This window comes from Hermetia illucens, chromosome 2, assembly GCF_905115235.1.
Source record: "Hermetia illucens chromosome 2, iHerIll2.2.curated.20191125, whole genome shotgun sequence".
Classification (NCBI taxonomy): Eukaryota; Metazoa; Arthropoda; class Insecta; order Diptera; family Stratiomyidae; genus Hermetia; species Hermetia illucens.
Window position 1 is genome coordinate 26,761,990 of NC_051850.1, and position 15,748 is coordinate 26,777,737.

Consider the following 15,748-nt stretch of genomic DNA (forward strand, 5'->3'; position numbering starts at 1 on the left):
CGATTGAACGAATACAAGATGGATTAGACGCAATTAAGCCAGGTTTAAGAATTGTGTTGAAAAATATTTTTTTTTTAAGATGGAAGTGTTTAAAGCTGACGTCGTAGTTAGCATGTCCTGTATTTTTAGTCGCTAAACTTCCTCCCGCTAAGGTACGACTGGAAATTTCCCCAGTCATTCATTTTCGCGTTTGTAGGAGAAAGACTCGGTTCCAACCCTAGCTCTCAGATTAGCTTCACTATACAACTGACTATTCCTCTTAAGCTCTTGCCCTTTGTCAGTTTATGTTGTGGAATGGTGTTTATTTGACAGTTGAATGTATATTAAATACAGTTGTAGTAAACTTAATTGTTAATTCACACTATGTATTACATTTAATGGTTAGTTCACACTGTTACATTTCTCCTTCCTTCAGTAATTTTACATCTCTTCGACTAGTCTCTTGGGTCGATTTCTTAGCCGTTGGCTTCGCCGTACTGGATGTTCAATTTGTTGTGCTTCGGTGTGTTGTCCTTGTTCACTCATGTTTCCGTTTTCATGCGACGGTATAGCGGGCTGCATAGACTGCTGATGTTCCTGTTCATCATTTGCTGTCGGGCTTGCAGATTGGTAATGGAAACTGTTTCGCCTAAAATCTGAGACATCCCGGAAGTCGATTGATGGTGGTATTACCCTCCGTTCTCGGATATGAGCTGCATGTCGTCTTCTTTCTACACCGTCCTTTGTTCGAACACGGTAGGAATATTGATTTGTTCTTTCGACTATGTTGGCTGGTTCCCACATTTTCTCGATGTCTGTCTTTACGAATACTGGTTGTGCTGGTTGGAACTCTCTGTTAGACTGCTCTGCTTGAAGATTTTGTTTTACATGTTTAAAATGCATCTCTCGCCGTACATTAGGCTTCAGATTGTCAAATAAAGTTCGCAGGCGTCGACCTAGCAAAAATTCAGATGGTGCCTTCCCTGTAAAGGAGTGTGGTGTGTTTCGATATGTAAATAGAAATGTGCGCAAGCGCTGACGTTGTGATAAACCATCATATTCACTGGCTTTCATGCGCTCCTTGAATGTTCGTACGAATCGTTCGGCTAGTCTGTTGGTTTTCGGATGGTACGGTGAAGACGTTACATGTTTTATTCCATGACTTTGACAATAATTTCGAAACTCTTCTGACGTAAATTGACTACCATTATCCGACACGATAATTTCCGGATAACCAAATGTTATAAACTTCTCCTCTAGGAATTCGCACAAAGTTCTTGTGGTGGCAGCATAAAGTACATCTGCTTCTACCCACTTTGATAAAATATCAACAAGCACAATCCACATTTTTCCTTCGAAGGGACCTGCAAAGTCCACATGCAGTCGTTGCCAACAATGCTCTGGCAGGGACCAAAAGTAGATTGGCAGTTCAGATTGTTTTGGGCGTTGACGTTGACATGCCATGCATAATTTCACTGTATGTTCCACGTCCTTGTCGATGTTCGGCCACCATACATAGTACCTCGCTGACGCACGCATAGAGCCAATGCCTGGATGCCCTCTATGAAGATGCCTCAATGTTACTTCTTGAAGATTATCGGGCACGATAATTCGTCCTTGCCACATCAAAATACCGTTTTCGTATGATAGTTCCTCCCGTTTGTCGTAGTATGGTTTCAGCTCGTTGTTGATACACTTCGTGTCTGGCCAGTGACGCTCAATTAACTCAATTACTCGTCGTAATATTAGGTTATGTTTCGTCTGCTTCCTAAGTTCCTGTTCTGTTAGTACAATATCATCAAGCTTCCGTATTTGAATTGCCGCATAAATTTTATGAATCTTCTGCGCTTCCTCCGAAATTGCTTCATGTGCGTTTGGTAACCGTGATAAGCAATCAGCTAGAATATTGTATTTGCCTTGACGATACTGTATATCGTAATTGTATGCACCTAACATTAGTGCCCATCTCGTCAGACGGTTGTTTACGATTTTTTGCAAATTTCGTTTGTCTCCCAACAGGTGTTGAAGCGGCTTGCGATCCGTAATTAATGTAAACTTTGTCCCACGTAAATATGGATCAAATTTCTTCACGGCGAAAAATATTGCTAATGCGTCCTTGTCAATGGTAGTGTATTTTTGTTCTGCTTCGTTCAATTTTCGTGACGCGTAGGCGATAGGTAACTCGTTGTTAGCCTCGTCCTGATGATATAGAACAGCACCAAGGCCTACATCGGATGCGTCTGTTGCCAAATAAAGCGGTTTTGTGAGATCGTAAAGAGTTAGATGACGGGCGCTAGCTATCATATGTTTAACATTATCAAATTGTTTCTGTTCTTTTATTGACCATCGCCATTGCGACTTTGTACCAGTTAATGCGTGTAGTTCGGAACATGCTCCATGTAAGTTGGGTATGAATTTCTCGTAAAAATTGACCAATCCCAGAAAGGATCGTAACTCCTTCTTGTTAGTGGGTATTGCAGCATTTTTTATTGCTATCAGCTTGTCTTCCACTGGATAGATCCCTTTTCGGTTAAATTGATGGCCCAAATAGTCGATACTGTCTTGAAAAAAGCTACATTTGTTCTTTTCGATACGAAACCCAGCTTCACGCAGACGTTTAAAAACTTCTCTTAATGATCTTAGATGGCTATCTTCATCTGGACCTGTAATGCCTATGTCGTCGAAATAGATTGCAACGTTGGGTATGCCAGCAAGTAGATTTTCCATATAATTTTGAAATGTTCCGGGTGCACTCGATATACCAGGAGTCATACGGTTATACTGAAAATACCCTTTGTGTGTGGATATGATTAGGTATTTTCTTGACTCTGGACTAATCTCGAATTGTAGATAGGCATCGCGTAGATCTAATTTCGTGTACTTCTCACCCTTGGCAAGCTGCTGACGGATGTTTTCGAATGTTGGTACTGGATGTCGTATTGTTACTAGTGCTGGATTCAGTGTAACACGAAAATCACCACAAATACGTATATTTCCGTTCCGTTTAACCACGTTGACAGTGGGTGTTGCCCATTCGATCGGTGTTTCGTTGGGGTCAACAGGTGAGATTATTCCAAGCTGCTGTAACCTTTCAAGTTCGAATTCCATGCTTTTTTAAATTCCGAATCGGACTGGCCTGGCTGGAATATGTATTGGTGTTGCTGTTTCCTTTACGTGAATTTTAACTTGGTAGTTATTTATTTTTTCCAGTCCTTCTTCGAATAGCTGCTTGTTCTCTTCCAATATGTCATTTAACTTCTGATGCAGTGGTTTCGTTGTCGGCTGCACGTGGTTGTTGACACGATCTACGTTGTACACTGGTTCGGGCAGTGGCAAATTGAAGGCTTCATTCCACTCTAAGCCAAATAACATTAGATTCGCGTTGTCCACCACGACTACTTCCAAAGATCGCGTTCGCTTGTTCAGCGTCACTGTCACTGTAGCTTCCCCTTGGCAAGGTAAATCGAAATTGCCATAAGCCCGTAGTTTTGGCTTCCCTTTAAGCGTTGGTGATCCGATCTGTTTCCAAAAATCTGTACTTATAATGGAAACTGACGCGCCCGGATCCCAGTCCATCGTACACGTGACACCGTTTATCTTAACGTCAATGTTTCTTTTCTTAGCAATGGCACTCATTACTTTAAAAACTTGCTCACAACTCGAAATAGATGTATCACTATTTTTTACGTTGTAAATACGCTGTTGTTTCTTTTTGTCTCTCGCGATCAATTTAGCTCTGCCTTTTCTTATACAGCACGACCCGTAATGTCCACGTTTGCCACACGCTTCACAATTGTGATTCGCTGCCTTGCAGTTGTCTTTTGAATGTCTTTCACGCGCACCACATCTTAAACATTGTTCTTCCGACAAAATTCGGATCCGCTTACCGATTTTCGCACGACGTTTTACTATCTTTTTCACTTCCGCGCATTCACTTTCTACAATGTCTTTTTCCGCCAACTCCCTTGATAGCGCTATTTTGAAAACTTCCGCGAACGACACTTCGTTTTCTATGCCTTCAATATCATCGAATGTTTTTAGCTCTGGCCACCTTTGTTTCAATTCCACTTCAAGTCGGGGATGGTTGAGACCCGTTGCAAACCGATCACGTAATTGACGTTCTAGCATGTCGCCGTCGTAACCACAATCGCGACTTATGCCTTTTAGCCTGTTCGCGTAAGATTCGAATGACTCATCTTTTTTCCTCACACAATTCCAAAAGTTCGTTAGAGCTTTGAAGCGCGTGGTTTTTCGTTCAAAAAGCTTCACGAATTTTTCCGCGATTTCCGTGTAAGTCAGGTTTTCAAATTTTTTTTTTGCGTCCGCAAATGCAATTTTTAGTTCACGATAGGTTTCCGGCTTTAGACATGATACGAATAATTCTCTTTTCGAACTTATATCATCCGCGATTCCCCACATGTGGCACTGGGCTTCAAAATAATCTACGAAAACACTAGCCGTTGTAACGCCATCATATTTCTCACATTTAAAGTTTTTTATGATGTTTTGTTTTTTTATCTCTGTAGAGATGTTTTCTCTACCAACCGTCACGGTAGCGAAATTTTCAAGAATTTTTAGGATGGCGGTTTGTTGCTCCGCCTGCACACGTAAAAATTCGGCAAACTGTGTGGCGTCCATATTTAACTCGCGCTCGGAAAAACGAAAAACACGACCGTCCTCGTCGCCAGTATGTTGTGGAATGGTGTTTATTTGACAGTTGAATGTATATTAAATACAGTTGTAGTAAACTTAATTGTTAATTCACACTATGTATTACATTTAATGGTTAGTTCACACTGTTACAGTTTATGTGAGTAAGTCATCCGGTTTAATTATTTTCAGTCATCAGACTTGCGATATCTCTCAATTTTTATATTAAATCATTCTCATGGGAACGTAACTGCTGACTAATCTTAATTGCATGCTTTTTGTTGGCCATCAATATTCGCAGGTCCCTAGGCAGATCCTCATTTTAAATGTGCTCGGAAACATTTAAACTTTTTAGTAAAAATTTGTTTAAGAATCCAGGGATTCCTAAGGCGGCCATCCACTTAATGGCGGACCGGATCAGTTGGAAAGCAACTTGCTTTCACGGTTATGGTCAACGGAACCCTCATCCTTGGGCAAACACCTAAGTTGCAAAATTTATGACTTGCGGTTTCGTCCAGGGCAGAGGCAACTCATCAGACCCTGCCTCACCTCTGCCTTTTTTAGTACTTTCTTTGAAAAATGTGTACAACTTTCAGGTTAGTTCCCCCCAAAGCTGTATGCCGCACCATATGGTTTATAAATGCATCAAGGGGCACTCCTCCCCAATAGCCTATATATCTGGCATTTAACACCTTTTTTTAAGAATGTGTCTTCTCCAGCTGAGCTTACGTACCGTCATCGTATTTAGCTTCATTGGGCTTGTCCATTGATCATCACTTTGGCTGGATTTATTTTGTTGGTTCCAGTTAATTTGATGTTTCTTGCCCTTGTCCATTCTACAATGTGGTCAATAGCTCTTAGTAGCTTCGTTATCCTCCATGGTAAGGACAGCAATACCATCTGTAAATCTCCCTATTTCAGTTTTGTTATTAGAATATATATCATTTATATAGAAAATAAACAGTATGTGCTTGGTCCTGCTCCGCAGTACATCAGCTGCATTTTGTTTTCTAAGTATGGCCCTTCATATTTCACTCTAAATAGCTGCTCAGATATATCAGATTTATGATATCGAAAATTGTTTACGGGAAGTCCTAAAAAATGTGTACTACATACTGTGATGTCACACCCTATCTGATGCATAAAACGACATCGAGTCTACATTAGGCGGTCAAAAAACGATAACTTTTCTGAATTTTTGTTTACCTCAATTCCTTGATTGTATTGTAATTTTTACCAATTAAACTATTCTTTGAGAGTACAAAAAAAGTATTTTTTACATTCTCGTTATTTAGTTTTTTCACAGACGGCGCTAAAATTGACACCTCAAAAAGTACCTTATCGCATTATTATTATACTGTGAAGGGGAGACGGTGGTGGCTATAGTATATCTGTTAACTATAGTATGTCGCTTAAGCCTGTAAGCGACAGGAACTTTATTTTGTTCCCTACTTCCAAGTGGAATGGTATCAAGTATTCTCCCAGCTCCCTCAATCTACTTTGCACAAAAGTATCAGAACATGTGTGGATGTCGTCACCCTTCTCATAGAATCTGCAGATAGTGTCCGCAGATATCTCTAGCTTCCCCAGGTTATAATTAGTGCTATGATCCGGAGGCTCTTCTTATTAATCTTTCTTTTTCTACCATAGATATTGCCATTATAGACTTTCCGGGCTGGATCATCCTTAGGCGCGCATTCAATTAAGCCAGATTTTATTCAAAACCAAATGGTCGTGGTATCGCGCATAAATTTCGTCCCTATATAGACTGCGGAACCGTCCGTCCTCATGTAGAAGGATTCTTCTCTCGAACGCGGTCAAGAGTTCGCAATTTTTCTTGTTAAGAACCCAAGTCTCCGAGGAACACAGGTTAAATATCCGCTTGGGTCGCCAAGCTTATCTTCCATTCACAGTTAATTCCCATGAGAATTATTAAGCCAAACATTGTGAACATGAATCATTTTAATAGAATCATAAACATTATTGAATTTAACAGCATAACAATATTGCAGGTGCATCTGCATAACAGATGCACAAAACAATAGATCATGGGAAAAGTAAACAATGGAGCGAGCATCGTAGGTGTTAAGATAGCATTAAGTATTAGAAATAATCAGTCTAGCTGGAACTGTACTAGTATTAGGATCATAAAGATCAATAAAATATATTTTTATTAATAACCTCCAGTGTTATTAATTTTAGTGGCGCAGTCGGTAGGATCCATGCATCGAGCAGGATCTAGTGATACGCGAAGTTACGTGCTTTAAATTCGTTCAAGAACCGGTGCAATTTTTTAGAAACAAAGTTGTTTTAACTAAAAAAATCGAGCGTCGCAATTCGTTTAATCAATTAAAAAAAAAAAATAAAAATAAAACTAAAATAAATACAAAGCTAGGAAGCGGAGTAACAAGCATAAATCCGTCTTAAAACACATTCTGAGGCTGGTTTGGAATCCTAGCAATAATAAAAAAAAAAAAATCTAATATAAAAGTGCAGGGAAATAGACTCACCTCAAAACTCAACGTAGAGACAAACTATTATAGCTATTTACCATCGACGCATCCTTCAAGCCGAAATGGATAACGTATTAGCGCAACGATTGATAGCAGCTTTGGAGAATTTAGCTAATCTGCAACGGCCAAATCGAACAGAAACAATAATAAAACAAATTGCCTACATAAAAGAGTTTTCGGGAGACAGGAAGCAGCTAACGCAGTTTTTAACAACCGTTGGTAGTCATCTTAGTGCTATCGATGAGGAATCACGGGAAGAAGCCTGGCAGGCAATTTATAACATAAAAATTACAGGAGCGGCAAAGAAACTTTTGTTAAATAATCGTCCGGAAAACTGGGAGTCGGCTAGAAATTTACTCAAACAACATTCGACCATCTACGAACTACAAGGACCTTTCGAGAAGAATAACGCAACTCAAAGTAAGTTCTATTTCCGATCTTAACTCTAAAATTGAATATATTATAGAAGAAATCAATACATTCGCCACTTATGAATCGAATACAGCGGAAACTCGCCAAACTTTCTACGCGTTATTAGTGAATAGAATTAAGCAAATAGTTAGTGGTAATTTGTCACGTGATATAAAAAATTTGTTTGATTTACATGAAGTAAAAGAAATCTTATACTCGTACGTGGGCTACGATCAAGATAATTTAGACCGAGAAACACTATATCAGGAAAGAAAGAATTATAACAGTCAGGACTATAGAAAACACCATAACAAACAGGACAATAGACAGAAACAATCCGGTAATCATGGACAATACAATTCAAATTTTGGTAGACCAAATAGGGTAGAATCAAATCAATACAGACGTAGCTCGGGACATTTTTGGCAAGATCGACAAAATTCTCGACTAAATAACTTCCGAGATTCTGGGTTTAGAAGTAATAATAATTCTACTCAACATAGACAACATTCCTGGAATCGTTCTGACCAGGTTAGGCGACCACCACCTGAACCTATGGAGATAGGTACCGTGACCTATAGAAGATCAAACCAAAATAGAAATGACCCATCACCCGGGTCTAATTCAGTAAACGAGGAGGTTCATAATATTGAACCAGAGTTTTTTCTGAATTAGGCCTCGGAAACAAAATCTTTGCTAATCTTACCATTGATAATAAATTGTACAAGTGCTTGATAGATACAGGTTCAACAATGAGCATTGTGAACTCTGTGAGAGTAGATTGTAGCAAGTTTAAAATCTTCGATAAGACTAACATCCGTTTGCAGACTATAAATCATACAACCACGGAGAGCGTTGAACGAGTAATTACAAATATTCCAACAGAATTTAACTTTGATCCAAAAGGTAGAATCAAATGGTATAAGAGGGATTTATTAGGGAAGTCGTATGACTTTTTAATCGGAATGGACATATTATCCAAAATTGTGAAAATCTTCGATTTTGAGAATAAATGTCTCATCCTAAATAATGGTATTAAAATATCTATAGATTCTTCAGAAAATGAAGAAAATCTCAAGTGCTTTGAACTTAATGCCGAACAAGGGGAAGTTGACTTAAGTCATTTAAATAAAGAAGAAAAAAGTGAAATGGAAAAATTATTGAAGGAATTTAGTGGGTTAATTTACAAGGAAGGGGATCCTTTAACTAACACCGACACAATTATACACGAAATAAAAACAAAAACGGATCAGTCAATCCATTCGAGGCTATACCGTCTTCCTCCAAAACACGAGGAGGAAGTCCGCCGGCAAGTGAGGGAGTTTGAGAAACTGGGGATAATTCGGAAATCACACAGCCGATATGCCTCACCTATTGTAATCGTACCAAAAAAATTAGATAAATCAGGTAAACAAAAATTTCGCATGTGCGTAGATTACAGGGCGTTAAACGAAATCACAGAGGATGATCAATTCCCTCTACCTAACATAGAGAGTCTATTAGATAAGCTCGGACGAGCACAATATTTTTCAGCCGTGGACTTGGTTCATGGATATCATCAAATAAAAGTACATCCGAGGGATATCCACAAAACTGCCTTCGTTACACCCGACGGCCTATACGAATTCCTTAGAATGCCCTTTGGGCTAAAGAATGCCCCAAGGACCTTCCAACGATTTATGAACTATATACTTCGAGACTGCGTAGGCGTAATCTGCATCGTCTACTTAGACGATATTCTCATATTCTCCACTAGCCTAAAAGAGCATATTAAGGCATTAAGAAAAATATTCCAAATTTTATCTGACCATAATTTAAAAATTCGTTTTGACAAATGTTCTGTCATGCAAAAACACACCTAACCCAAATAAGGTAAAGTGTATACAAGAGTATCCACTACCGTCAACAATTAAACAGTTAAGGGGATTTTTAGGTACTACAGGCTATTATAGAAAATTTGTAAAAGACTATGCAAAAATTGCACACCCGATGATCAAATACCTGAAAAAGGGCAAAAAAATTAATGTTAGAGATCCAGAATATATTCAAGCATTCGAACAACTAAAATTAGTCTTGACTAAACAACCGATTTTAAAATTTCCCGAGTTCGATAAACCTTTTACACTCACTACCGACGCAAGCAATTATGCGATAGGGGCCGTGGTAACACAGAATAATCAACCTGTGTGTTATGCCTCTCGAACGCTAAATGATCATGAGAAAAATTACTCTGTCACCGATAAAGAATTTTTAGCAGTTGTCTGGGCTATAACATATTTCCGTCCCTACTTGTGGGGTAATCGATTCAAACTTATAACGGACCACTTACCAGTAAAGTATATGACAAAGAAGTATAAAGGAAAAGAATTTAGTCAACGTAATCAACGGTGGTTACTGAAACTACAAGAGTATCAGTTTGATATAGAGTATATCAAAGGTAAGGAAAACAAGGTTGCAGACTTCTTGAGTCGCATTCCAGAAGCCACTAATCAAAAAGAAAATTCCACTGATAACCAATCGATCAATGATTTGTCAGATAACGCTACAGTTCATTCACAAGACGAACAACAGTTGGATCACATTCCTATTAAAGAGACCATAGTAAATAAGTATAATATAAAACGCAGTTAATACTAACATATAACGTAGATCAGGAAATAGAAATATTGCATAACCGTAGAATAATATATATTGATATGACTAGGGATAGGGACCATTGGGTTGACCTTTTAAGAAGGTATATTCGACCAGGTATAACAGGAATCTACACCGAACTTTCATACCATCAGTTTAATAAAATTCAGCAAGTATTAATTGAACTATTTGGACACGATAGGAACATAAAATTTATCAAAGCTACAATGAGGGCTAGAGAAATAAAAACAGCAGACGGAAATAATTAAGGACACTAAAACAATTTTACACATGATTAATACTGACGAAATCAAACAGACAGTAGACTCACTAAAAGACAACATTAGCAGGCTAAGGATAGAAAACGATACATTGATAAGTAGGGAACTGGCGAACATATACGCAAAAATTAGTGCCATTGAACCTCATCCCAATCAAAGGATGAAACGAGGGTTATTTAATGCGGTAGGCACCGTTTACAAATGGCTTTTTGGGACCATGAATGATGACGATAGACAGGAAATAGCAGAACATATCCAGGTAATAGAAGAGAATTCTGAAAACGCAATTAAAAGCCTTAATAAACAAATTGAACTCAATTCTCATTTTAATAACTCGATTAAATACCTTAAAAATTTGATAGAGTCAGACCGAAACGCAATTAGTAAAACCTTTCAACAACTCACAGAAAACGAAAAATTATTAGTAAAAAAAAAACTGAAAACAGACCAAATTTTGGAAGAGAAGTTAAATCAGATCATTGACAACATAGCAATGATGAAACATGGATTGATTTACCCTAGTATGCTAACAGCAATCTTGACGACTAAACTGGACTTTTATAAACTCAAAAACGTACGAACCGGACTACTGAAGTATAAGGAAAACACAATAATTTTGGCCCTTCAAATTCCAAATTCTTACAAAATTGAAGAGTAGAAATTAATTACATCGTTACCCACTACGAATAATTTACAAGCAATGTTAGAAGATCAGTATTTTATAGAAATAAATGGAACAAAATATGTTTATGATGAAAACTTGAATTATGAAAGGGAGTTGAAACCTTTGAGTAATTGTATTACAAGAAATAATTGCGTACTTGTAGAAAATGCTGGAACAGAAATTGTGAAGGTTGATGATAACACTATAATCTGTAAGAATCTTAAACAAACTAATATTGTTAATTATTGTGACGACAGAGACATACACCTAAATGGTAACTATTTAATCAACATCAATAACAGTACAATCCAGATACTAAATCAAACCTTTGGTAACACAAATGTAAAATTTATTGACAGGTTCTTTTATAATGAAAATACGGATTATAATTTCACCAAAAACATTGATTTCAAAGAGATAGTTTTAGAAAATAAGAGAAACTTGGAACATATCAATATTTTAAAATTTCATAAAAATATAAATTACCTATCTGGTTCAATTGTAATCGCATTTCTGTTAATACTATTTATCATAATACTTACCCTATATCATGGACACAAAAAATTGAAAATTGTTGTAAAAAGCTCGCAATCCAGTAAAATTCCGGAGAATTTTAAGTTAAATAGGGGAGAGGTTAAATATCTGCTTGGGTCGCCAAGCTTATCTTCCATTCACAGTTAATTCCCATGAGAATTATTAAGCCAAACATTGTGAACATGAATCATTTTAATAGAATCATAAACATTATTGAATTTAACAGCATAACAATATTGCAGGTGCATCTGCATAACAGATGCACAAAACAATAGATCATGGGAAAAGTAAACAATGGAGCGAGCATCGTAGGTGTTAAGATAGCATTAAGTATTAGAAATAATCAGTCTAGCTGGAACTGTACTAGTATTAGGATCATAAAGATCAATAAAATATATTTTTATTAATAACCTCCAGTGTTATTAATTTTAGTCACATAAGGACTGGCAAGATCACTGTCTTGTACAGTAAGAGCTTTGACCCTATGGTAAGACGTTTCGAGCGAAACAGTTTTTGTAAGCTGAAATAGCCAACAACCGTGTGCGGATTTCATAGCCACAGTTTCTATCGGTTGCGATTTTCGACCCTAGATATGTCCCAAAGTTATAATATAACTTCCTATCTTTATTGTTCTCATTTAATCAGTGCCATTTGATGCTGTTGCTTCTTTGATTTTTGGCGCTGACATTGCCACCATGTACTTTGCTTTGCCTTTAATGTTGTGCAGTCAAAGATCTGACGCGGCCTGCTCGATCTGGATGAAGGTAGATGGTACATTTTCGATTGTTCTTTCGATAATGTCAATAACGTCAGCATATGCCAATAGTTGGGTGGACTTTTGGTGAGGCTTAAACAATCTTTCGCGCACTTGTGTTTGTATCTCCCCATTAACACCTTGGGCTGTTCTGTTTCTGGTAAGTTCGCCCAGCGAACTGCAGTTCCCCCAGCCGTTCCTCTTCATTTTTCAGGGTCGTAGCCATAAACCGATTTCCCACTACACAAAAGCGCCCTGGTCCGTGTAGCAGCGTTCTTGATCCTTTCCTGACCAGCTCGCCAATGTGGCCTAGAATCCAGAGTATCCAGATCTTATTGAGCAAGTTCAGTTTTTAAAACGTTGTCACACCTGTCGGTTAGAATAGCAGTGTTCGGCCCCCATTGTTCCTTGGTGAACTTCTTCACATTTACAAATAATGTTGAACACCTAGTGTGAAGCTTATAATCGACAGAGTACTTTGCAGAGCAAATTCTTTGTGTAAATAACTGGTAACGCAGTTAAATTTTGAATTATAACGCAAGTTCAACTGCCATGCACTCCAAGTTCTTCACATAGGGAAACACAACACCTTTGGAGGTGGTAAACCTCGGCGCAAAATCCAACATCGACTGTTGCGCTGTTGATGATAATAACCTGTTCAATAAATTTCGAATCGGCAATCACTAAGGATAAAATCAGCTGGGTTATAACCAGCTTCGGCGCATATTAATTTCCAGGCCCACATAGTTAATGCTCGTCATGCTCTAGTAACCGCAACAAAAGATGGTACCGTGTCTTGTAAAGAGAGCTGTATTTCTTTCAAACATGTATCGCAGTATCGTTCAAATATGTAAGGACTAGGTCTAACTCCTCAATTTCGTTGTCCTGGGTCTGAATCTCTGTGGGGAGTTCCGACCACTCAGGCTCTCCTCTTTTGTGTTGCATAGAGTTCTAGAGTTCATTCTGGCCATAAGGAACACGATGGAGAGGTCACCCGTCTCTGAACCTTAACAGGCCTACTTCAAAGCAAATCAGGGGGTAATTAGCACGGTTAAGCGGTCGTTACATTAGAAGCAATACATATTAGCTGCGTTCCTGGATATAGAGGGGGCAGCCAACAAAGTGAATACTAAGGGTCAAGGAGGCTCTAACTAGAATAAGATTGGAGCGGTATCTTTTGCAACGTATTCATGTATTCATTCTGATCCAAGAGGTAGCAACGTGTCCAGAAGGGACCACTTTCAACCAAATTGACCACGTATTGATCGAACGCCGTCACCTCTCAGCGTTGATGAATGTCAGAACATATAGGGGGCCAATAAAGACTCGGATCACTATCTCGTTGGCATGGTGCTCCGAGCTCGAATAACAATACCACCTACAATACCCTCTGACAATCAGGTGCGACTGAATGCTGAATCCATCCACAACACTGTCCTCTGCGACACCTATAAGAGGGAAATGGATGCCGCAATAACCGCAATCAACAGAGATCCTGGAGATGAAGCATCAACAAATGATCTTCACAACCACCTGAAGAACGTTATCATTGATACGGCCACAAAGATACTTGGCCCCAGCCGCAAAAAAAAGCGGGCACGGCTGGTTTAACGACGAATGTAAGCTAGCAACGGAACGGAAGAATGCCGCATACCAAGTAGTGTTGCATTCTCAAAGAACGCGGGCACGCACAAAGACTTATCACGAAGAAGCGACTTCACAGACGGAAAAAGGAAGCCTGGGAGAACCAAAAAGTCTGTGAACTCGAAAGTACAGGGAGCAACCGCATCAGGCGCGGAAGTTTTATCAACCAGTCAGCAGGATGAAGCCTTATACACCTCGATTCTCATCCTACCAATACAAAGAGGGAAATCTGACTTCCGACAGAATGGGCATATTAGAGCGATGGGTTGAGTACTTTGATGAGCTACTGAACAATAAGAACATCGGCGAGTTGGAGGTCCCATACCATACAAAAGAGACTTTGTTCCATGAAAATCAGCAACAGATTAGATTTTCTATGAGCGGTTAGGACAACATAGGCAGGGTAAAACTGTTCACGGCCATGAGAGAATTCGGTATCCCAATGAAATTGATAAGACTGACTAGGCTGACCCTGACCAATGTGCGAGGCCACATAAAAGCCGCAGGATCACTCTCGAGACCATTCAACATCACCAACGGTCTAAGACAAGAGGATGCCCTATCATGCGTCCTCTTTAACCTGGCCCTCGAGATCGGGTGATGCTGAGGTAAATGCGAGGGGTCCGATCCATTTTAAGTCCACCCAACTACTGGCCTATGCTGACGATATCGACATCATTGGGGGAATGACCCGAGACGTACAAATTGCCTTCATAAATCAATCATCATCAATAAATCACAACCGATAACAGCTACGATGATGAAATCCGCACACAGTTGTTGTCAGCCAACAGAGCCTATTTCACCTTACAAAAACTGTTCCGCTCGAAACGACTAACCATAGGATCAAAGCTCTTACTGTACAAGACAATAATCTTGTCAATCCTCATGTATCCCTCGGAGACTTGGGTTCTTAGCAAGAAAAATTGCGAACTATTGGCCGCGTTCGAGAAAAGAATCCTCCGAAGAATTTTTGGCCCCCAGCCGTAGCCTACATAACGACGAAATCTATGAGCGATACGATGACCGCCAGGTTGTGGATAAAATCCGGCTCAATAGGTTACGGTGGGCGGGTCACTTAATCCGTATGGGTGAGGATGATCCACCCCGGAAAGTCTATAAGGGCAATATCTGTGGTAGGAAAAGAAGACGAGGCAGACCCTGCCTGAGATGGAGCAATGGCATAGGTCAGGACGCTAGACAGCTTTTAAGGATATCGAATTGGTGGACCTCGGCGCAGAACCGTCTGTCTGGAGTTCTTTATTAAGGCATGCCTAGACCGGATACCGGTTGTTAGTATATGCGTTTTAAAAGCACCTTATCGAATGAAATGAAGACCATTTATAAATGTATATATAACGATTGCTTAACATTACCCTCAGTAATCCGCTCGGCTAGTAATCACCTAAATAAATTTAATTTTCAACTTTTCCATTTTATTGTTATTTGCCTCTTGAACACTTGAATCAATGATGCTTTTCATTATCAACTTCCAAATTCTTATAAACTGATTGTGAGCACCCCATGATAAACGATACAAAATCTTGATTAAAGTCTTCCACCCAAATATCTGATTTCTAATCAGAGATTGGCGCGAATTTCCTACAAACTTCAACACATACAACTATCCCTTTCTACACAGAATCCAACTAGAAAATTCAGAACGCACCAACTCCGAGATCAG

At 39.0% G+C, this 15,748-nt stretch overlaps 1 protein-coding gene across 1 annotated transcript; it reads right to left on the reverse strand.

Annotated features, from left to right (window-relative positions):
• Positions 1-420: 420 nt before the first annotated feature.
• LOC119647729 (uncharacterized protein K02A2.6-like) lies at positions 421-3,087 on the reverse strand. Its single transcript, XM_038048830.1, has one exon. It carries the CDS (start codon positions 3,085-3,087, stop codon positions 421-423), a length of 2,667 nt encoding a protein of 888 aa, XP_037904758.1.
• Between the last annotated feature and the right edge of the window lie 12,661 nt (positions 3,088-15,748).

Coding starts and splice junctions, on each gene's coding strand:
- LOC119647729 (XM_038048830.1), bottom strand. CDS start 3,087: ATGGAATTCGAACTTGAAAGGTTACAGCAGCTTGGAATAATCTCACCT.